Source organism: Nothobranchius furzeri, chromosome 12, assembly GCF_043380555.1.
Source record: "Nothobranchius furzeri strain GRZ-AD chromosome 12, NfurGRZ-RIMD1, whole genome shotgun sequence".
NCBI classification, from domain to species: Eukaryota; Metazoa; Chordata; class Actinopteri; order Cyprinodontiformes; family Nothobranchiidae; genus Nothobranchius; species Nothobranchius furzeri.
The window spans coordinates 19,099,381-19,124,321 of NC_091752.1; the positions used below are offsets into that span (position 1 = coordinate 19,099,381).

The window sequence follows — 24,941 nt, forward strand, 5'->3', positions numbered from 1 at the left end:
TGGGCAGTAGGTGATAGACCTGGAAGGATATGGGTGTGACTTAGGCTCTTAATATAAGCTCCTCCCACTCTAATGACAGGGCCCACGTATTAGCTAACAGCTATGTAATAGACTGACTGGAGTCAGGTGCTAGCCTGACTCCAGTCAGGAATATAGTAAGGAATATATGCGCTATGTAACCACTTTAGCAATGTGTAACGGTATCAAAAATAATCCACTACACCTGAATAATCTATTCATCAATTGCAAATGTAATGCCAGTATTGCCTTGTGCTCATCTAATTGTGTTTCCTGTTTTGTGTTGCAGAGTTATGAGTGTGTGTGTCATCCAGGCTGGGAGGGGAAGTACTGCCAACAAGAAACTGATGAATGTTTATCACAGCCCTGCAAAAACAACGCCACCTGCACAGACCTTCTCAATAGCTACAAGTAGGTGTGTGATTTGGCTCGAGGGCACCGTCCCGATGAGGTGCATCAGCCATTTAATAAATGCAGGAAAATAAGCTTTTTAGAGGCAGCAATATGTCCTTCCGCTGACAGCAGAGATAATGAATTGCAGATGGCAGGTAAAACAAATGAGTCAATCAATGGCTCGCAGCATGAGACGGTTTCAGGGGATCTGGGGCTCAGTGGAGAAGAAAGCTGCTGTAACTGCTTCGGCTCATGCCCCGCTCTCACTGGGGAGACATAAAAGCGCTTCAGGTGGAAAAGTTGGGGGATGGAAACAGGATGGTTTCTAGTTCTCCAGTTCTCGCTGCCACCAAGTGAAATATCCACCTGCCTTAAGATCAGGTACTTTAGATTCACACGCATGCACTTCGGTTCTCTCTTTTTTTTTCTGTCCCCATCTCTCTATCTTTGTCTGGCTTGGAAGCTTTTCCATTTAATTCACACTCAGTGCTCTCACCTCCTGTGTCCAACATTCAGTCATCCAGAATTAAAAGCTGCTCTGACGAGTAGTGCAATTAACCTGTAAATTTCCCCACAATGTCTTACACAAAGATACGGAGCAGGGGTGTCAGTGCGTGTGCTACAACATAATAGCTGGATGCAGGAAAATGTGCCTCGTGGTTCATATCTGCAGCACCACCTAATGCTGCAGCTTTATTCATTTTTAACACCGTTGCTCCAGATAGGGCAACAACATTAGGCCTTTAAAAGGCTATCAAATACCATTTAATTTTATTTGCTTTAATTCAAACCAAGCTAACTCTGCCTCCAAGGTGCTTCTGCTCACCGGGCTGGACAGGTGGGAACTGTGCAGAGGATGTGAATGAGTGTGATTCTGGACCCTGTCTAAATGGAGCACAGTGCAAAGAGTCAAACATACCTGGGGAGTTTTCTTGCACCTGCCCTCCCTTCTTCACTGGGCCCTTCTGCAACCATCCCTATGACCCGTGTGAGCCCCTCCACAATCCCTGCCTGCACAACTCCACCTGCCTGACACGCTCCAATGGAACGGCCTCTTGCAGATGCCCAGCTGGTGAGTGAACACAGCCTCTTTCTTACTCACCGTGTTTTCATGTTAGCCCGGCAGAACTGCACAATTTTACTTGCGAAGCTTAAAGATGGATAACATTATGTTATTAACAGTGCTACATTGAAAGTTATGCATTTAGGTTTGTTGGCATGTAGAGAAGATGAGCAACATCACCAAGTGTTGACAAAATGCTGTTTAAAACTTTAAAACAACAAAAAAAAAATTAAAAGTCTGGATTAATAAAATGTTCCATTATGGCTGTATTATGTTTTATGACTAGGTCATCTTCACTTTGAATGTTTGGATTCAGTGAAGTAATGCAAGTTTATGGTTTTAAAAATAGCAATTTGTACGAATGTTTCTGAGTAGAACATCAGCTTTTACATGAAACCGTTGTCCGTTTGAAATGAGTACAGCTTTAGATTTGAATTGAAATTGGTACAAAGCTTTTAGATGTCAAATTAAATCATGTTGGATGGAGTTAACAGATTGGCTAAAAGGCTGAATGAATATTTCTGTAACATCAAATACTGTTTTGGGGGGTTATTTCATTTATTTTGTAGAAAATTTAAATTAGTGATCTTCATAGTAAAGAACACAGTATTAAATATGTGGTTCACTGACAAAACATTTTAATGGTTGTTTCTGATTATACTGGTCACTCTGAGGCCTAGTCCACACGTAGCCGGGTTTTTTAAAAACGAATATCCGCCCCTCCAAAAACTTGCATCCACACCACCTCGTTTTAAAAAAAAAACTCTGTCCACACGTACCCGGATAAATACGTTGTTAAGAACATGCCAGACCTGTAGGCGGCAGTACTTCCCCCGTTCTTAACCTCGTCCTTCGTCTGTGGTCTTTCGCAAGGAGCAGTAATTCCGCTTGCAAAAACAAACAAGCAAAAAGCGCTTGGACAATTGATAAAGCGAGCGCAGCTCTGAGGGCTTCCATGCTGTCGGCTAGTGTAAACACAGGTCGCACACGTGATGTTAGCATTTTTTTGTAGCGGAAAGTGACGTTGCGGACCTTAAAACTCCGGTTTTGTCTGTCCACACGCAGACACCCAAAACGGAGAAAACGCAGATCTTCACTTTGGCCGGAGTTTTTAAAAAAGATCTGTTTTTGTGTGAAAAAACTCCGTTTTCGTGTGAATGACAGGGCAAACTGTAGAACAATATCTACGTTTTGGCAGATCCCCGGCTACGTGTGGACAGGGCCTGAGTTTGTCAAGCAGGCTGAACGTAAAAGTAGAGCTGTGAAATTCTAGGATCTGAAAACCTGACAGCGTGACATCACTAAATGTTGATGGACTTACCCATCTTGATTTGTGACGGGGATTGGTGTTGTTGTTTTAGCATTCAGGAAACGGCCGAGAACATCTCGACTACTAGAAGCTAACGGTTAGCTTTAGCAACTCCACCACACAGCAGAACTCCTTCAGCTTTGTGCTGTTTGTGGAGATGAAATGTCAATGTTGCAAAATAAGTGCAGTCAGTGGTAGAGTCACATTGCTGTTGCCCAATCAGAGGTGAGATGTCCACATATCAGGAAATAAGCCTCCAAATCCTGTCGTCTGAAGCTTGACTCTGATATGGCAATTTTCCAGATCTGGAAACAGATGACCCAGAGCCTTTTGTACCCATAGTACATCTCACAAGCCATCCATTCCTACTAGAGGCCACACAGCACATGTATTAAACAAGTGAACCACACCTTTAAACCTCACTAAATTTTTCTTGCCTGGTGCTTTGTTCGGGTTTATTTATTTATTTTTCTCTTGCAAAACAAATCCGACACACATAACGTTGTATTTTTAGACAACAGAATATTTTTCTGGTTATATCCTGCCATGTTTATCTTTACGTCCTGTAATTGTGGATATAAACTGGCTTTGAAAGAACCAATTTCTTTCTTCTTTTCATTTATTCACTTGCTTGTATTTTTTTTCTTTCTCTCTTTCAGCCATTAACTCGTTTCAAGTCCCCAAACAAGCCGATTCTAAGAAAACCCATTACATTGCATCACCATAGCAGAAAATAAAAGTGCCTTTAATCATGGCTCTTAATGCTCCGTGTGCTCTGCCAAAAAAGCAAACATTGACATAAAGACCAGTTTCAATACTTTGTAATAAATGATCAAAAATACAAAGCTGAGATTTCTTTGGATAAATGGAATTCATTGCATCAAACACAAGTGTGCTGTTCGTTGGTTTTTACTAATATTAAGATTTTTTATATATATTTCATTTGTCATTTCTTTCGTTTTGCTTTTTATTGGATGTTTTCAAAAGAGATGTGGTGGGAATTTGGAAAAGGAGGGAATTTGCTCATTTGTGATTGATTGATCCTTCATAGGAGCGAACAATAAAGACAACCGACATGTCCAGAACATTAATCAGTAAGTTATTGGTAGTGTGTTCATTGCACAAGTTAAGACGCTCCAAGGTTCGGCAGTATAAATAATGGTTATCTCAACCTGGAGATGAAAACGCATTGCCAGTTATAAATAGAGCAGCTGGGTGAATTTCAGAAAGCTTCCTTAGAGAGGAATAGAAATTGGGAAGCTGGCTGCATACACTACAACCGGAGCTTTGCGTGGGCTTGGTCGTTTTCACTTCACACAAGTGACTGTGACTCACTACTCTTCCTTATTATTCACCAGAAACCCAGCCTACATAGCTACAGCTCAACAATCACAGAGCTGTTGCACAACCCTTGGCTTGACTTGCTGTTTACCATTAAATGTAGGTTATGTGTCAAGGAAGATGTGTAGGCTTTGCATTATTCCAGAGGTCTTATTAGATTTGAATTTGTCTGCTATGTCTGCCAGATTTCCTGCCAACGGCAAACTGCATCCCACACTTAGTAGATGGGTAACAACATCTAAATATTCCCAAGGTTAACTTGCAATTTAGAGAGTTGGGTTTTGTTCTTTTGCTGTTTTGCAGAACTTGCGGTTGGTTTATGTACGACGCCCAGGGGGATCAGTATGATCAAAGCCAGGATAAAGAGAGAACTATAGCAATTCATCCACTCATGTATACCTGCTTCATCATCTACACCTATACCTGTGTTTCTTTGAGTTAACGTAACGTTCGTGTCTTTGGACTAAAGGAAAGAATCTAGAGCACCTAGAGAAAAAGCACACAGGAGCATAAGTAACATGGAAATTTCACACTGAAAAGGCTTAGATGTCATCCAACATAAAATATTCAGTAAGTAAATAAAAATATAGGTGCTCTGAGAGTCTGCAGGCACAGTTTGGGGTCATGGAAACTGCTTCTGCATGACATGAAGGTTCAGGCTGTTAATGAGATTTTATCATAGAATATATGTTTTTTTTTTTATTCTACTGAGTTGTAGCAGTTTAACTAATGAATCAAATGTCTAAATTTTAAGACAATTCCATCCATCCATTTTTGTCCCTTATGAGGCCGGGTCATGGGGACAGTAGCCTAAGCAGGGAGGCCCAGACTTCTCTCTCCCCAGCCACTTCGGCCAGCTCCTCTGGTGGAATACCAAGGTGTTTCCTGGCCAGCTAAGAGATATAGGCTCTCCAGCGTGTCCTGGGTCTTCGCGGCAGATCTACTCTGTGCCCCTCCCAGATGATCGAGCTTCTCACCCTATCTCTAGGAGAGCGCCCAGTCACCCTGCAGAGAAAACTCATTTTGGCCACTTGTATCTGCAATCTCAGTGTTTCAGTCACTACCCAAAGCTCGTGACCATAGGTGAGGGTTGGAACGCAGATCGACCGGTAAATCAAGAGCTTCACCATCCAGCTCAGCACACTCTCCTCCACGACAGATCAGTACAACGCCCGCATCAATGCAGATGCAACTCCAATCCGCCTGTCGATCTCACGCTCCATCTTTCCCTCATCTCGTGAATAAGACCCCGTAATACCTCCTCCGCCTGAGGCAGGACCTCAAATTATAAGCATTTAAAACCAGATTTCAATAAACAATCAAAACCATTTACAACGAAATATCTTTAGTGGGTTTTTTTCTTAAATGAATTTACATTTTCATTAATTTGCTTTCTTTAAGGCACACTGGCTCATATAAAAACAATGTTGCATACAGTAAAGAAAAACAAGAGATAAAACAATATACTGTATGTATACATGTCATTAAATTATTTATTTGTTTTTGTTTTGTCGTTTAAAAGAAAAACAAAAAAACATCTTTACTAAAACTCATTAAGTCAAATCTCCCAGTGGTCCCAGAGCCTTGAAGTATACCTTGTGTCGCTAAGTGTAATTACAGCCATTGTAGTTTTTTTTCTGGCATCAAGTAAATGATACATACATTTATACCTAAACTTGTCATTAAAGCATGACATGTGGGAATATTAGTTGAAAAAGCCATCTGGTTTGCTTTTGCTGCAGCTTATTTGTTATTAAATTGTATGAAGTTATCTAGAACATCAGCTCTGTAAACAGAACTGTGAAATCTTGGTAAGTAGATAGAGTTCTTGACCTTTATTGATGACTGAAAATCAAAGTTCATTTAGTTTCTTACTTGTAATCAGGCACACACTCTGGAGCGTATCCGCCCCACCCTAACCCACCCACCGGTCTTACAGCGGCCAATCCGACGATCATCTAAACGGGATGGACCACAAATTGAAATTCCACTTAGGGCACCCATGTGGTCAGCACCAGGAAAAGCAATCATATATCCATCAAATAAAAAAGCATCTCATTAAAAGGAGTCCCTAGAATTTAAAACCATATTTACCTTGTTGTCTCTAATTTCCCTCTGGGATTAATAAAGTATCTTTGAATTTGAATTTAGGCAGCTTAGACCGTCTAATGTACCAAAATGTTTGCTCCAACTTTGACCTCCTTTTTTATGCAAAATTGTAATTTTGTAATTGTGATGGAGAAATGTTTCTTTCTGAGAAAACCTGATTTAACACGCCGTAAGCTTAGACACACATACCTTTAAATATGGAGGTCCCAATTACACTTAAACAATGGCAATAAACAAATAGTGACATTAATACTACCCACAGAACAAAGTTTGCCCAAATTGCGGCTAACGCTAGCCTGAGCTACTGTTAATGTTAGCCAAACAAACTGTTAACGTTCTTGTTAGATGAGAATAAAACAACAAAGAAGAATGTCGATGCACACAACAATCTTTCCAGGATGTACTGGAAACAAACACACTGTTGGGTAGATCCATAGCTTACCTTGCTGTACTCAGCTGTTTATAAAGTTTTTATCTTCAATTAAATTCAGTTCAATTCAAGTTTATTTATATAAAGCCAAATCATGACGAGTCGTTTCAAGGCACTTCACATAGTAAACATTCCAATACAGGTCAATTCATTGAGCCAATCAGAAAAGGTTTCCTATATAAGGAACCCAGCAGGTTGCATTTACAGCAATCCTCATACTGAGCAAGCATTTAGCGACAGTGGAGAGGAAAACTCCTGTTAAACAGGAAGAAACCTCCAGAAGATCATGGCTCAGCATAAGCAGCCATCCACCATGACTCACTGGGGATCAAGAAGACAGAGCAGACACACACCAACACCAACCCAGACACACACACACACACACACACACACACACACACACACACACACACACACACACACACACAAACACACACACACACACACACACACAAAACATGTATACCAAGTAGTGTGTGTTTCTATGGTTACAATGTGATTTCTTAGTAAATATTGTATTTAGTGAGGGATAAACTTTATTGTATTTATTCTAGTGAATATATTATTCAGGCACTCATAGAACCATTGGCTCAAACCAGCCAATCAGCTCATTTAATATTCATGTCCTGGCCAAGTGGGCGGGGTTTGTATTGTAGACCTTTATTATGGGGTTTTGTTTGACCAATTTTCAGGCTCCTGGGGAGGGTAGGAATGACATGGTGGCTACTGGGAGAGCCCAGTGAGATGAGGTGGGGGGGCTTATTTCTTGCCTTGGCCCCAAAATTCCTTGAAAAGGGCGCTTGGTGTGGGACTGCATTTTGAAGGTGATCTGAATTGTATCAAATATATAAATTATCTCACAAATGATTGCTTTAGAGAGTTAAAAACATGTAGTGAGAGAAATCTACCTGAATTTTCCTTATCAAACTCTTTGTTTTGTTCTCTTGGTTTTTATTTGACTATTTTCCGGCATCTCCTTTCAATCCTAGAGGAAAATGCTGCCTGGCATCCTATAGTTTCACCTCTTGAGTTACTTTTGAACTAAGCAGTTCAGAGGGATCTACGGACTGCAAAAAATGCCCTCCGCCCACGCCAGTGAGGTGAAGTCACCGGAGCACAAGACAGGTGATGCGTTCCGTTCGGGAGCAGCGACGCGTGTCAGGCACAAAAAAAGACAAAAATCAACAGAGGATATGGGCCGACATAAATGATTTTGTGTTTATTATATTTTTGGGGTGGCAACATTTTAAGAATGTTACTGTGCTCTGCGTCCTCCCCATTCAAAAGAATCTTCAGAGTCCATATAAATAAAGTAATATAAGTAGAACCAGGATCTTTTTTTGGGCTCCCCTGGTGGGGAAGTTGAGGGCTTCCAGGGAAACTCATCACCCTTGCAGGGGAGCCAGGCTCCCCTTAGCTCCCCTGAAATTCGAATCCTGCTCCTGGGCCATTTATGGAGCTTACACATAGCGTCGGCATGGCCCCAAAAGGTATCGAACGGCACCAGAATTTGGTTTCACACACAGGTCAGATTTGCGTTTTCGTTGCCGAGGCTACTCTTTTTCTCAGACCTTCTCCCCAGCGGTCAAACTGGGACCGAGGCGAGACTAAGGACTGATTGGCCGGCTGAAATTACGCCTGCCGCCTCAGATTTGTGAGAAGAATGAGCCAGCGGGGGGGTTCCCACATGCGTGATACATTCTCATGCTGGATGCTGTTGAGTAAACTTCTGTCTGTAGCATGGAGCTGCCGTTCTGGAGCTGCTGTTAAGTGTGGAAATGGGAGAAGAGAATAGCTCTATGGAAGTGTGTGTGGGTGGGTGTGTGCGTGTGAGCCCGTACTCCACATCGGAGCTCTTGCCCTGGTGAGCAGACAGCTGTTCAGGGGAGAAATCAGTGTGTGTCTGTGGCATAAGATTGAGGACACACACAGCAAAATAATAGAATAATGTGGTTCAGAGTCTCCAAAAGCAACACAACTCATGTCTGCCGTTGTTTACCTCATAATGGAGGACACCGTGGACTTTACCGCACGTATTAAATGCCGCCAACAGTCTCTGGGATTTCCGCATTCCTGAGAAGTTCCCTGGATTTCTATGTGAAATGTGAGCTGGTTGTGGCCCCCCGGGGCAATCCTCTGTGCCTTTCGATGGGGCAGGGGCTTTTCTGTTTGCAGTCTCCCTGGGGTCCCTGTGCCCTGGGGCAGTTTCTGGATCTCTGGGACTTGGAGCTCCCTCCATCTCCTACACATCTTTAGGGGGCAGATCTGTGGCCCCTCACACTCTCTATTGGACGCTCCTATAGAGAAACCTTACATAAACAAGCGCGTGTACACACACAGGTGCTCACATGGCGCTCTCATAAGTATGGACTTGGGCGTTTTCAACACATGTCTTAAGGCTGTGGTTGGCACTAAATGCACTGTGATTTATTATTGTGTGATTGTTCAGTTAAACAATGTTGATTTTATATTTCCTCATCAAGTTGACGCAGTGATAGTTTGCTCCTGATGTATTGTTGTGTGTTGTTTTTCTCTTTCTGCAGGTCTAGAAGCAGACTCTTGTTCATCATTGTTTATTTATGTGGACCCCCTCCCCCCCACCCCACCCCAGCCCCCCACCCACCCACACACACACACCACATTCCACCCGGCCACAATAAAAAAACAGTCATTATTCACCTCCGCCGACTCCGACACCGGCCAAAATATGACACCCGGCAGTTAATTAAATACAGGCTAATATTAGAGGATTTACGGTATGCATTCATTATTTTTACCCTTTTGGTTAATTAACAGGGGTTTCACTCTTACCATCCCACCACTATTGTATGTATTGTGCTGCAGAAAAAGCACCGATTTGAAGTGTGAGGATTCCCATATGACAATAATATAGCTGATTACAAATTCACTCTGTCAGGCTTTCTTCAGTCCTACGTCAATCTTTGATGTCAAATTTGACAGATAAGTGTTTTAACACAAGAGTTGAAGGATCTCTTGTTATTCTTCTCAAACTTGCTGCACTTAATGCATTTTAAACTTAAGTCTGTGGCCATATTTTCCCAAGACACTTTGCTAAACTATATATGTCTCGTAAAAAAGGTTGATGTGGCAGTTCTTGTGTTCACAGTTCAACAGGATCAAACATGCAGCCATTAGGAGGTTTCTACTGGGAGTAGCTTTAAAGGGATTAGTAAAACGCAGCAACAGTGGAGATGAGTTTTGTCTACAAAGGTAGACCGTGTGAGCCTGGAAGGCAGAATAAAACCACAGCCAGCTGAAAGTATGAACGTAAAGGAAAATATAAGTGAAGCAGTCATCCCTCCCTGATTGTAGACGGCTCCTCTGGGAAGTTTTTTGTTCTTGCTAATTGTGACTCTGTGCTGAAGCTCTGGCCAGGAGGCTTAAGTCATCTTCACTGGCCAGCACAGATGTTTCACTTTTCTCTTAATGAGAAGCCTCAGCAGGGAGCGAGTAACCTGACAGAGGAGCGACCTGAGCATAGGCGCGTTAGGGTAGAGGTCGGGGTGAGGGTTACTGGCCGACAACTACAACAAATGAAACAAACACATTGAATGGCTCAGGCCAGGCTGCACTACCAGGCAATCGGATGTTCACTTCAGAGCCGTGTGCACAATCAATAGGCTTTGGTGTTCCTGCTCAGTCTGATAAGCTGTTGGAACGCTTTCAAACCACAGCTGGGACTTATCCAGAATCTATAAAACTGTAAACAATATTCAAACATTACATTTAATAACCATATATTCTACAACTTTACAGCTTTAATGTTCATTCAGTTTAAGAGACGATAGGAGACATATTCCTAAATGCAAGGAATAAAAGTTTCATTTTTATTCTGATGAAATTATTCATTTTTGCAAAGTTACTTCCTGTTTAGACTCCTGGACTCTATTAGATGTTGATGCCTGAAAGAGTGACTTCGTCTTCCTTTTTGTCTTCATCGTCTTCGTCTTTTTCATCATCTTTGTTTTTTTTTCATCATCTTCATCTTTCTCGTTGTCTTGATCTTCATCATCTTCTGCATTTTCCTAATCTTCTCCGTGTTCCTCTTTTTATCATCAAATTCTTCTTCGTCTTCGTTATTGGCTTCTTCTTCTTCTTCAACTTCCTCATTGTCTTCATCATCATTTTATTCATCTTGCTCATTTTCTCGTCTTTTCTTCTTCGTCTTCCTCATTGTCTTCATCTACTTCATCGTTGTCTTGTCCTTCTTCATTGTCTTCTACTTCGTCTTCCTCATCATCGTCTATGTCTTCTTTGTGTTTGACATCTTCATGTCTTCATCTTTTTCATCTTCTCCTTTGTTTCTTCTTTGCCTCTAACATTTCTATTCATAATATTTCTTTATTTTTTTATTCTATTGTTTTTATTATTGCTTTTTTCTGCATTTTTTCAATTTCCTTAATGGATTGCTGTATAGTTTGTTTTCTTAACTATTCTGTGAACATTCAATTCTAAAATTTTATTTATTATTAAAAAACAGCAAAATATGATTTAAAATTGTAACTTTCCAGTGTTAAGACGAACCATCATGTGCGGTTTCTCATTTTTCTGCCCACATTTGGGTCAGATTGCATTTTCTTTTCTACTCAAAAATTAGAAACAACACACAATTGAACTGCATCTGTGTTATTTTCCTTTTTTCTACTGAGGTTGATACGCTGACATATTTGAGTGACACAGGTTAGCTTTTTGACAGCTAGAGTACACAGTTCATTAGACTTTTACACCATTGCACCAAGCGGAAAAGAAAGTGATTCTTGCAGTGTGGAGAATTAATTCCGAAGCTCTGTGTGGTCCCTTAACACACAAGAGCGTTTTAGTCTCCATGGCTCAGGATATCCCCAGAGGTACTTCAGACCAGATGGAGAGCAAAGCCCTTTATTTGCATGGCATGCTACACTAGCCTTCACCTTCCACAAGATTGAGATTGCCTCTCACCAAGCAGTTGGTTAATGAGCTACTGTGGAGCCATGCCAACAGAAGAATTGACTCATACCTAATGTGTGTTGAGAGAATTTGCTTCCAGAGATGCGTTGACAGAGTCTGATCTCCTTTACTGGAAGAAGATAGTGCAACTAACTAGTAGACATACTGCAGTTTATTAACCAGATGCTCTGACAGAAGTGTGTTAGTGTCACTGACCCTTTGCTTTACTAGTGATGCAGTATCCCAACTCAACTAAACATATAATATATTTATAGTGGTCTCTTCTTTCCTTTTTATGTATTCTGGTACACTGGTAAAGCAAAGCACATTTGCAATTTAGCTTTATATTTGCTCATAAGAAGTTTAATCGCATTAATAAAAACATTATAGAGGAAGGAAAGAGATGTTCACCCTGCTGGAGAAGCAGGGAGCCTGCAGAGCAAACTAGTTACACACTACCTTATTAAAGTACATTAGGAAAAGTTAGAGGACTCATCCATTCAGCATATTGTAAACACATAAATAATCTCTGATATTCAATGTGAAACTAAACCCTTTTTATTCATACACACCCATGAAAGACAGGCAAACGCTTGCTGTTTAGCATTTAAAATGACATAACATGAAAAATCACAGTGGGTTGGTGCCTAGTCTAATATTCTTAAAATGAAAGCGTGCAGAGGTAAACAATCATTAATATGTAGAGGATGTTAAAATCAGAAGGAGCAGCAGACAAGGTCAGAAACTGAAAGTGATATTCCATTACTGAGGGCAGAAGGTTGTTCTTTTCTCCAGTCCTCTGTTCCTGGCCTGAACAACTGCTGCATAACAGAGAGCAATAGTATTGAAATTGTGCCTAACCCTTGAGTGGTTAATAGTTGATGAAAATGCCCACAAAAACACTGTCTGCAAATGTGTAGACTGCTGGGGGGTTGGGAAATTCAGATTCAGTTTCAGATGTGAAAGCTGCATATAGTCATTATATTTCATAACTGTCATAGTTAAGGATGAGATGCTGGGTGCACCTCAACACATATCTGGGCTTGAACACACCGTAAAACCTCTTGACACCAAGAACACAGGCCTCTTTTGTACAGTCAGGTCCATAAATATTGGGACATTGACACAATGCTAACATTTGTGGCTCTATACACCACAATGGATATCAAATGAAACAAACAAGATATGCTTTAACTGCAGACTGTCAGCTTTCATTTGAGGGTATTTACATCCAAATCAGGTGAACGGTGTAGGAATTACAACACTTTGCTTATGTGCCTCCCACTTGTTAAGGGACCAAAAGTAATGGGACAATTGCCTTCTCAGCTGTTCCATGGCCAGGTGTGTGTTATTCCCTCATTATCCCAATTACAATGAGCAGATAAAAGGTCCAGAGTTCATTTCAAGTGTGCTGTTTGCATTTGGAATCCATTGCTGTGAACTGTCGAGATGAGATCCAAAGAGCTGTCACCATCAGTGAAGCAAGCCATCATTAGGCTGAAAAAATTAAAGAAACCTATCAGAGAGGTAGCAAAAACATTAGGCGTGGCCAAAACAACAGTTTGGAACATTCTCAAAAAGAAGGAACGCACCGGTGAGCTCGGCAACACCAAAAGACCCGGAAGACCACGGAAAACAACTGTGGTGGATGACCGAAGAATCCCTTCCCTGGTGAAGAAAACACCCTTCACAACAGTTGGTCAGATCGAGAACACTCTCCAGAAGGTAGGTGTGTCTGTGTCAAAGCCAACAATCAAGAGAAGAATCTACAGAGGGTTCACCACAAGATGTAAACCATTGGTGAGCCCCAAAAACAGGAAATCCAGATAACAGTTTGCCAAACAACATCTAAAAAAGCCTTCACAGTTCTGGAACAACATCCTATGGACAGATGAGACCAAGATCAACTTGTACCAGAGTGATGGGAAGAGAAGAGTATGGAGACGGAAAGGAACTGCTCATGATCCTAAGCATACCACCTCATCAGTGAAGCATGGTGCTGGAAGTGCCATGGCGTGGGCATGTATGGCTGCCAGTGGAACTGGTTCTCTTGTATTTATTGATGATGTGACTGCTGACAAAAGCAGCACGATGAATTATGAAGTGTTTCGGGCAATATTGTCTGCTCTTATTCATGCTTTCGTTCTTTTTTAAACACAGAAACAGTTTTGTTTACCTGTTTGTAGCTACAGTTTCGCCGACGGCTGCCGGCTTCTTCAGGCAATCGAGATAAGGAGACGTGGATGTGGGACCATGAACAGGGACGACGGAGTTTACACGCTGGACCACGCATGGGACTGCATCGTCGGAGAGGGGAGAGCGGGCAGTAGAGGGCGACAACGTCCTCTGCTGCCCGCAGATAAACGGAGAAGGAAGTGACGCGCCACCATCAGCGTCAGCCTGAAGAAGCCGGCAGCCGTCGGCGAAACTGTAGCTACAAACAGGTAAACAAAACTGTTTCTGTGTTTAAAAAAGAACGAAAGCATGGATTTAGAAAGACACAGCAAGACCACACCTAAGCTGCTCTTATTCAGCCAAATGCCTCAGAACTCATTGGATGGCGCTTCACAGTGCAGATGGACAATGACCCAAAGCATACTGCAAAAGCAACCAAAGAGTTTTTGAAGGGAAAGAAGTGGACTGTTTTGCAATGGCAAAGTCAGTCACCTGACCTGAATCCGACTGAGCATGCATTTCACTTGCTGAAAACAAAACTGAAGGGAAAATGCCCCAGGAACAAGCAGGAACTGAAGACTGTTGCAGTAGAGGCCTGGCAGAGCATCACCAGGGATGAAACCCAACGTCTGGTGATGTCTACGTGTTCCAGACTTCAGGCTGTAATTGACTGCAAAGGATTTGCAACCAAGTAATGAAATGTATAAGTTACATTTATGGTTCTTTTTCTGTCCCATTACTTTTGGTCTCTTAACAAGTGGGAGGCACATATGCAAACTGTTGTAATTCTTACACCGTTCACCTGATTTGGTTGTAAATACCCTCAAATAAAAGCTGACAGTCTGCAGTTAAAGCACATCTTGATCGTTTCATTTGATATCCATTGTGGCGGTGTATAGTGCCAAAAATGTTAGCATTGTGTCAATGTCCCAATATTTATGGACCTGACTGTATGGTGCAGTTTTGGGAGGGCAGCAACAAAACTGAAAACAAAGAACTTGACCAGAGGTTTTGCAAAAACATTTTATTTTTTGTCGCACTTAAATACAAGCTTACATTAGTAAAAGTTTGCTTTTCGTTTTACAGGAAGATTTAGACAATTTGGTCATAGTCAAGTGATCATTGGAATTTCATGTTGTTGTTTTATGATGCAAATTATGTTTACGGATTTTCTTGTGTCAACAAATGTGTTTTTATGCATCTCTAGGAAATGCCTTTCAGCTAATCATTCTCAATTAATTATGTAAAATGTATACTAACCGTAAAAAGCCTCGACTTTTAAAGTTGCATGTCCTTCCCTTCTTCCCCTGAGCATTGTCAGTATTCCCAACAGGTATTAGTATTACAGAGAGCTTATCTTTATATTTTATCAGTGACAGAGATTATGCTGAAGAATTTTTTTGGTAGAAAATATATGGTAACTCAAAAATTCCCCTTGAAATGATGGATGATTGATAGATGATTGGATGGAGAAGTCTTCTTTACATTCGATGATCGCTCTCTCAGAAAACCATCCACCAGTTTCTGTGCTCATATTTTCGTCTGTCACTGACTTTCTCCTCACTTGTACAGTCATCCGAGTACATAGATTCTTTTTTCAAAGACGACACGACTCTCAAGTCACTGCAAGTCTGATGTGTACCAGGTGATGACAGATGGTGAACGTATAGTATTCTCTTGCAGTGCACCTGTACTGCTAACTCTTTTAGACACACACAGCTTCAGTCATACAAGCTGGGGTCTGTCACGTAGTCAATAATTCAGGTAGTAGTGCAGCCGTCCACTTGTATTTTCTTCAGCTTTTCTGTAGTAGTTGCCAAATAAAATTTGAAAGTTTGAAAGAGCTCTAAAATAGCTCATTCTGGAGGGTGCTGAAAATATCCAGAATAAAGTTGCTGAACCCTCTTTATGTGAGATGGAATTTGTGTAAATAAGTTTATGAATTGGTACAACCCATAGAACTTTGATAACTTTAAAAAAGCACATGTTCCCTTTAAAGTATACGCTTCATTGTCACATTAACAAAAAAGACCTAAAGAAAAAATATTTTTTTCTTGGAGTTAAAGGATTAATATTGTACCTCATGTGAGTTTAAAGAAAAAAAATATTAGACCAAACTAAAGAGTCTTACCAGAACAGAAACTGGATGTGGAGTATTGTTGTTTTCCGTTGTATCTTTGACTCACTGACCAGTCCCTTCCCATATCTCAACAACTTTTTTAATCATCTTAAAACAATGTTATGTCGACTTTTAGCGCTTCCAGAAAAGCTCAATTTCTCTTCCATTTGGTAAAAGAACATGCAGTTCAAGAGGCACAGAGACGATAACACCACCTAGCTAATATTACACAGGCTCTCCTTTGAAGCCATTTCATGTATAACCATTATTGTAGGTCATTTAATGAAAGCATGTACCTTCACCCTTGCTGTTCCACACACACTGCCCTTTCTTTTCATTTTTTAACAAATTCCAGCCTTTATTAAAGCAGAGTAGAATTTTTCTTCCCAAACAACACAAAAGGGAGCGATTATGCTTAAAGCCAGAGGTGGCAAAACATTTTTATTCTCACTAAACTGTTGTTGTAGTTTGCAGTTTGTATGTATTCTGTGGATAGCTAAAAATGAAAACATGTACATGAGCCAAAAACTGTTTGGCATGCTGTTAAATAAGTTTGTCTATTTGATTCTTGTTGCTTATAAAAACACAAGAGCCACAGTTTTGGAGTGCTAGTTGGAGTAGACCGTTGTACTAAAAACTTCATGGGTGTACTCTGGGCCTGACAGCAGCTGTGGTTAAGTACTTCCACATCACAGAGAGAAAGAGGTAGGTGGTTTCATTTATACGTAATGGATAAAAATAGGCCTTAGTTGGTAACAGCTGTACAGTAAACGCATTTTAAATAAACTCTGTGTTTAATCATTTTGTGCATTCATTTGTAGAGCTGAAGAGGTGGTCCAGGTGTGGAGGAGAGCAGTAAATAGGCTTCACTGTCTGGTGTTTACATGCAGAGGGATTTCTATTCTTAACCCACTTATTCAAGTAACCCAGTTTTTGGTCATGTTGAAGGCTCAAATCCTGGACTCCTCACCTGATCTATGGTTCATCTGTCCATTTGTTTTTGAATGAACAACAGTTAACACGAATGTACCTCTATACCAGTGGTTCCCAACCTTTTTCCCAAGGGACCCCGTTTTTTACCCGTAAATTTTTTGACGACCCCCTCCCATTCTCTCTTCCAGTACAAACAGTATTAAGAAATGATCAAATTGTTCAAGCACATTTTAATATGCTTTGATTCAACTGCTTTGGGCAACTGATTAGGATGCCACCTGTACTCTTTGCTGGTGAGGTTTTCCAGGCATGTCCAACAAGTAGGAGACCTAAAGGAAGACCCAGGACATGCTGGAGGGATTCCCCCCAGAAGTGGCTGGGGAGAGGGAAGTCTGTGTAAACCATATAATTGACCTGCAGCCTTGTTCCTGTTGAGTCTCTCCAGCTGCCTCTTCACCTGACTTCTAGAGACAGATAGGTGGGAGGGGGAGGGAAATGGGGCAGCAGCATCTCCTGACTTGGTTGAAGACAGATTTATAGAACTAGAAGAGTCCATGACTGCGTTAGAGGACAAAAGAGCTGGTGTGTGACAGGAAAATGTTGGATCAGAGGAGAATGGGATGTCTGATTGGCTGGGGACAGTCGAGGAGGATGCCGGGTTTGTTCCTGAACTGAACCTATTGAAGAACTCGTTCAGTTCATTGGCTGTGTCCAGGCTGCCATCTGTGCAATCCTTCATCTACTAGCATTCAAAAACAATAACAATAAAGTTTTAAGTATCAGGCATGACATTAAAAGCAGATGCTTTGATGCTCCACCTGGCTTGTCACCAGCATTCAGACATCAATTCTGTTTGCTTCACAGCCAGACAGGACACCGGGGGTGGGGGGGTTGGGGGGGTGGGGGGTGGGGGGTTCTAATTTTTGATCAAATAGATTTTGAGCTAACATTTTTGTAACAGGCGGCATTTTTAAAGAGAATCACACACTTAGCTTCCAGCATGATGGTAATCCTAAGATGCTTTAATGTTTTATGCAGTAAATGCTTGAAAATACAAAGAACAACAAAATAATAATAATCTCATATTCTACTTTACATACAAATGACAATATACAAACCTAATTTACCATTAACACCAATCAAAATGGAGAAAATATTTTGGCTATAGAAAAATCACTTTTAAAAAGTGTGAAAAACCAAATCCTGCATCTAAACTTTCCATAAATATAGGGGATGTCTCGAGTCTGTGCTAAAACCCATGCATGCCTTGGGACCTGTGGTTACAGCTTTATATTAGATCCAAAGCCCCACACACTGAAAGCTGGGTAGACAGGCTCTCTGAACGTGGTCTGGACTTTGTGCAGGAGTCTCATGCCATCAGGAACACTGTAGAAGGCAAGCGTCCCATTTATGTAGTCCAGATAGACACCGATGCGAGACGACGTCGAACCAAAGATGTCGGTGCTTTTACTGTTGTGCACAAAGGTGTATTTAGCATCAGAGCAGTACAAACTCCAGGACTTATCGTTCCAGCCCAGACTGCACTCGTTTCCACTGCCTTTGCGGCGGATTCCCCTGTAGGTAACGGCCACGTCGATCTCTGTCCCCTTCCAGTCCACCTCCCAGTAACAGCGACTCCCAGAAATGCTCTCTCTGCACAACACCTGGTACAACACACGAGGATAAAAAAAACACACGGCATTGCTTCTTCTTAAGTGCTTCAGGATATGATTGTCTTCATAGATGGTGAGTTTCCTGGACAGCCTGTTGTCTGAAAGTGTTTCTTGAATTTTAGGGTCATAGTGAGTTTAGACAAATCCTGTTTAGTCATTACTCAAAAACATGAATAAAAACCAGACTGATGAATCCGAATGTTCTACTCGTAAGGTCAGAACTCCAACCAAAACTCAGTTACAAGGCATTGTTATCTTGAGCGAGATAATCCTACTCAGATTAAACCTCCAGTGACATCTGACATTTGATGTTATGACAGCACACAGATGAAACTGCAGAGATCATAATCTATATTGCAGACGCAGCAGGCTATACAGTTTTAAATGATCTCCTTCTTAGAAATAGTTGTGTGTATACATGTGACAGAAGACACAAGTCAACCGTCGCTGTCCAAACCAAACACACACTGTTACATAAAGTACAGATCTTACTTTTCTATTGAACTGTCAGTCAAAGTTAGTTCAGTATCCTCTGGGGATTACGCACAATTTCTTCTCCTCTGAGACATTTACTGGCAGCTGCAGTGATCACATACTGAAGCTCTCGCCAGATGACAGAATGACTTTGTGGGCTCATGCCTTGGGTATCCCTTTCCGTACTCTGTCACAGAGAAGCCTCCAGTCACTACTTAGTGGCAGAAGATGCATTACATTGCATTGACATTGGAAATAGTCCCTAAGGGGCTCCACTATGGTTTTGACAGACAGACCAGCTTGGGAAACTGCGGTGTCCCATAATTCACCACATGCTTTGTTCTCTGTTATCTCATTTATCCGAGTTCTTGCTTACATCCCAAGAAGCACAGAGGTGCATCACTCTGGCTACGCCCCTCCTCAAATAAACACCGTTCTAATATCACTTTACTGTCTACAAAAATGTACTTTTTGTTTTGAAATCGTAGGAAAATGAAATAAAAATACACGACACTTAAAAATGATGCTCAAAACAATATAAATGACATTTTTGAGCTAGTCACCTGATCCACCAGCACTTTTTGGGTCAGAAGTTCATCTTTTTCTTGAGTTGTCATTATGAAAATGGCACTGAAATGATCTTTACAACATATTACTGCTCAAAGGTTTGAAATCACTTGAGAGTTGTTCTTGTTTTCATAGGATTAGTTTAAAAATAAAAACACATTATTGCAGCGTTTCAAGCCTGGGAGACCTTATGCATTCCACCTGGAAAATTTTCAAGCTATTCCGATGACATTTCACCCCGTGCTTCCTGGTGCGTCTCCAGACTCAGTGCTGGTGGCTTTAGAATTCTTTTTCATTATTGACGCTGGCGCATTTCGAATGACTACTAATACCAAACTATTAGGGGTGCCTAATAAAATCCCGGTTTGATAAGTATTAAGAAAGTAACTTTCTGTATTTCCATAAGTGGAGCGTTAACACTTCCAGCTTGTGGCTTTTACGGGTTCATGCATCCTCCATGTTTTTGTTTGAAATATTAATTTGTCCACATTGTCCGCTGTTAGCAATGTCTCCAACTGTAGAAAATATCTTCTCGGTAGAGGTGTAGCTGGTATTTCTACTAAGTGTAGTTTATCTCATTGTGTTATTGCAGTTGCTAGGCAACAAGACATATACCAAGACAAGACTGTCCAATTTCACAGCTGCTCAGCTCTGGTCTTCCTGGTCAACAGTGGTCCTGGTGCCGACATAACCCATGTTGACCAGGTAAATCAGGTGTTCAAAGGGACGCAGGCCCCCGACAGCTCTACATCTGTGCTTAACCAAACGTTCAATACCGAAAAATCCAAATACGTATAGACATACCAACATTTATGGAACAAGTCAGCCAGAATTATGATGCTCCCAGAATCAGGAGCCACAATCTCATCAGATTACCTCCAACAACTGACAGTCATTTACTGCATTCCCTATTCACACAGAAAATAATATTTCCCTGTGATCCCAAACTTCTGCGCAGTAGGGTATTTCATTCCCATCTGCTGCCATGTTTAGTATTACTGAATGTCACTGATAAGCACTATCTATATCGTATGGAAATTGGCCAGCCTGACTACTAGAATACCCTGGGGTTGTGAAAAAGGCCAAAGAAAATGCCCATGAGTTATAAATCTGACTGATTGGTTGATCATGGAAACACTTTTTTATTGCATTTTAGATATTAAATCATGGATGACTGAAAACTTTCTCCAGCTAAACCAAGGCAAAACTGAAGTTTTAGTCATCGGTCCTGAGGCCCAGAGAGAGAAACTTTTACCTAAACTACAATCAATGTCTTTTTATCCATCACTACAAGTGAAGAATCTGGGCGTTATTTTCGACTCTGAGCTGACTTTTATCCCCCACATTAAAAACATCACAAAAATAGGTTTTTACCATCTTAAGAATATCGCCAGAGTCCGACCTATTCTCTCTCGGGCCAATACGGAGACGCTAGTGCATGCTTTTATAACCAGTAGAATTGATTACTGCAATGCGCTGCTTTCTGGTCTCCCCAAAAAGAGCATCTCAGGTTTACAACTTTTACAAAACTCAGCAGCACGTGTCCTTATGAAGACAAGGAGGCGGGAGCACATCACTCCGGTTTTAAAATCACTGCACTGGCTCCCCGTATGTTTCAGGATCGATTTTAAGGTTCTTTTAATGGTTTTTAAGTGTCTTAATGGTCTTGGGCCTTCTTATCTTTCAGAACTGCTTTTACTGTATAAACCCTCGCGGTCTCTGCTCTCCTCTGGCAGTCGTCTCCTAGTTATCCCTAAAGTTAAGACTCACACCCACGGCGAGGCGTCCTTCCAAGTACTACGGCCCTCGCCTTTGGAACGGGCTGCCGGAGGACCTCAGGTCCAAAGGGAACGTCCAGGCTTTTAAGAATAGGCTCAAGACCCACCTTTTTAGCTTAGCTTTTAACTGATTACTATTTATCTATAAATACATATTTATCTCTTTTATTATTTTTATAATTTTATCTACATCTTAGTGTTTTTACATGATTATGTTTTCTTTTACTGTCTTTATAATCACTTTTTATCAGTTACTTTTTATCATTATTAGCTTTTATTATTTTATATGTTATATATCTTAAATCCTCCAGTGTTTCCTCTGCGGAGCCCTCTGCCTTGGGGCCGGTGGTCAGGGGCAGCGGCGGCCAGGGCGCTCCCCGGGTAGTGCCCGGGCACTGGTGGGGGTTTCTGCCCTACGCCACTGGGCGTCATGGGCCGGTGTCTTGGCTGCTGCCGTGGATCTGTTGCTGCCAGGGCAGATGGCTCCGCTGATGATGTGTCGTTCATTACCTGACCCATCTGAAGTCAGCCTATTGTTTCCTCTGGTGTTCACGAGTGTGTGTGTGTGTGTGTGTGTGCATGGACGAGTGTGCGGGTGATTGTATGTCCACTTTGGAAGTTGGGTGCGGGAGGGGAACTGTAATTTTTAATTGTTTTATACTTGGGGAGGGGGGCTGGGATGGGAATGTGGGATCTATGGGGCCATTTTAATCTGTAAAGCACTTTGAGTTGCATTTTTTGTATGAAAAGTGCTATATAAATAAAGTTGATTTGATTTGAAGTTGATTTGATCAAACAGTAAATCTGAAAATATGCTCTCATTTGTTTTAACTCATTCACTGCCAGTCGTTTCCTGATCGCTAACGGCCTTCGCTGCCAGCGTTTCTCACCACTTTTACTGTTTTTTTAAGAGTCACAGAACGTTGCGCGCTAGGATGATGTCGATGCCAAAACAACCAAAACAAAGCGGAGACTCACCTCTTACATCAGGAAGAAGCCGCGTGTTTCGAGCGTTATCCGTTCTTTCATAATCCGTTGTTGAATTGTGATCGACAGACGCTTTTCCGGTTCGCGCCTCACTTTTTTTACAGGAACGGCCCAAAACGATCTCCTAACACATGGATGGTCTGCTTCCTGATCATGTGACGTGTGACGTATGCGGATGAAGATCGGCTTCAGGGCTGAGATGTTTGTTCTCTCAGCGCGGGGGCTCGTTCTGATGCTCAAACAGTAAAAAAAAATGCAAATGACGATTTTAGTCGTCATTGGCAGTGAATGAGTTAATGATCTGATTGTAACTTAAGTAAATACATCTTTGTGTAAATGAGCTATAGTCGGTTTGGTTGTTTGTGTTTTTGCTTTCTACAGGTCCATGGGGGTGTTGTGGGATTATTTGAACTCATTAAATAATTTTTCGTAGCATGACCGATAACTTACATTTAGCTTGTTTCAAGTCATCCCACATTGATGGAATGTCATTAACTATTCAGTAAAAGGTTTTATTCCTATCTAACTGGTTGCTTATGTGGCTCACATGTTTCTACACACTTAACTTTGGTTTTCATTTACATATTTACTTTTAATAACTCAAATAAATACACTTGTGCTTATTGTAGATGCTAATCTGGCAGGCAGGAGGACGTCTTCTGCTTGAGCAATCAAGACCTAGTAGAATACCTCCGACAGGCTGAGCAGTACAAGCTTCCAGGCTGCCTCCAAACGTACAACAAAACATCCGTGCTGATCTGCTTAGCCATCCTGCCCCTCAGCCCTCTAATGAACGAGGGCAAAAGAGCTCTTGGGCTTAGCTGCTCCCTCTTACCCTAACTTAACAAGATGTCCCCCTGCTCTCCAGTTTTCTTGCTCACATACACAGTTACACAACAGCGAGGCCACGCTCACAAACACACACACCTCCCAAACCCCAAACCACTAACCCTCAGACCAATCTGTCTGTGGCACTATAGTATTATTAGACTTAGACACTCTCAGAGGGAAACAGTGAGTACTGAGAGCTGGAAGATGAGATATGCTACAGGGGCTACTAGTTCCATTAAAATGGCATTCACTGGGGCCTTTATCATCAGCTCTGTCGTTTTTGGGATGTACTGAGGTTTGCTGATCCATGACCATATCATTTATCTTACAGGATTTGAAGGAAGTTTGTGTGAAATTGACACCGATGAGTGTGGCTCAAGTCCATGCCAAAACCAGGGAGGCTGTGTGGACCAGGTCAATAGTTACAGGTACAATCATAACAAGGCAACCTTTGAGTCAGCCTTTTATTTAGTTAGTTCACTGATACTCATGAAATATATCTCTTGTGTGTGTGTGTGTGTGTGTGTGTGTGTGTGTGTGTGTGTGTGTGTGTGTGTGTGTGTGTGTGTGTGTGTTTGTGTCTGTTTGTGTCTTAAGAGTGAGTGTGTGCGTGTGTGTCATCTAAGTGTGTGTTTGTGTGGGTGCGTGTATGTGTGTGTGTTGGGTGTGTGTCATACGTTTGTGCATGTGTGCAAGCACGTGTGTGTGTCTAAATGTGTCTTAAGTGTGTGCTTGCATGTGTTGTGTGTGTGTGCCTTATCTGTGTGTGTCTTAAGTGTGTGTGTGTGTGTGTGTGTGTGTGTGTGTGTCTTTTAATTGTGTGTGTCTTTTAAGAGTGAGTGTATGTGTTCGTGCATGCATGCGCCTTGGTTGTGTGTCTCAAGTGTGTGTGTGTGTGTGTGTGTGTGTGTGTCTTTTAATTGTGTGTGTCTTTTAAGAGTGAGTGTGTGTGCTCGTGCATGCATGCACCTTGGTTGTGTGTGTGTGTGTGTGTGTGTGTGTGTGTGTGTGTGTGTGTGTGTGTGTGTGTGTGTCAGATCATGCTGTCATTTCTAGAGTAAATCACTCTGAGCTAATATTTGTTCTCACACTAAAATTAGGTCAAATTGTCAGGAGCTCACTCTGCCTTCATTATTCTTGTCTCATTATTATTATTTTTTTTTTCTTTTTTTAAATTGAGCTTCAAGTTTGATCAAACCCACAAATTCAGACGCCTGCTTTACTGTACAGAATGGGCAATCAGACTGAAAATGATGCATGAATAATATCAATAAGATCTCATAGATTTTTACTTTTTACTCTGTTTGTGTGCTTGCAGAAACCATAGACTTTCTATTTTACACCTGAGACAAAATGTCAATATTAAAGATTGTTCTCTTCCAGGTGTGAATGTGCGCTTGGGTTTTCTGGCCTTCACTGTGAGGAAGACATCGATGAGTGCGCCTCCACCCCATGCAGCAACGCCGGCATCTGTCAGGACCTTGTGAACAAGTAAATGTGAACCTAATTTATGTGTTTATTCACTTTTATTTGTTTAATTTCTTTGCAGCTTTGCACCTCAGCTGTTTTTCCAAGTATGTGTTTAAATAAATGCACATATCAGCGCGAGCCAGGCACAACGAAATTCACGGCTCTGTTTTGAAACAAACAAAACTGTTTTCTAAAGAAAACATGTGAGGCAGTGGTGTTTCACTTCAAAGCGTTTCACTTTATATAACGAGCCCGTTCTCATCCTTGACACACATAAGCTTCCCTTCTGAAGACAGAGAGTGAATTCAGGAGGAACGCATCATG

The 24,941-nt window shown here is 41.4% G+C and overlaps 1 protein-coding gene across 1 annotated transcript in view; it reads left to right on the plus strand.

The window, feature by feature from the left end:
- eys (eyes shut homolog) overlaps positions 1-24,941 on the plus strand; it is a 370,767-nt gene that overhangs the window by 144,950 nt on the left and 200,876 nt on the right. The window contains exons 25-28 of the mRNA XM_054750130.2: positions 308-429; positions 1,224-1,483; positions 23,479-23,575; positions 24,531-24,638. Of these exons, the coding sequence (XP_054606105.2) occupies positions 308-429; positions 1,224-1,483; positions 23,479-23,575; positions 24,531-24,638 (587 nt within the window). The remainder of the gene's footprint in view (positions 1-307; positions 430-1,223; positions 1,484-23,478; positions 23,576-24,530; positions 24,639-24,941) is intronic.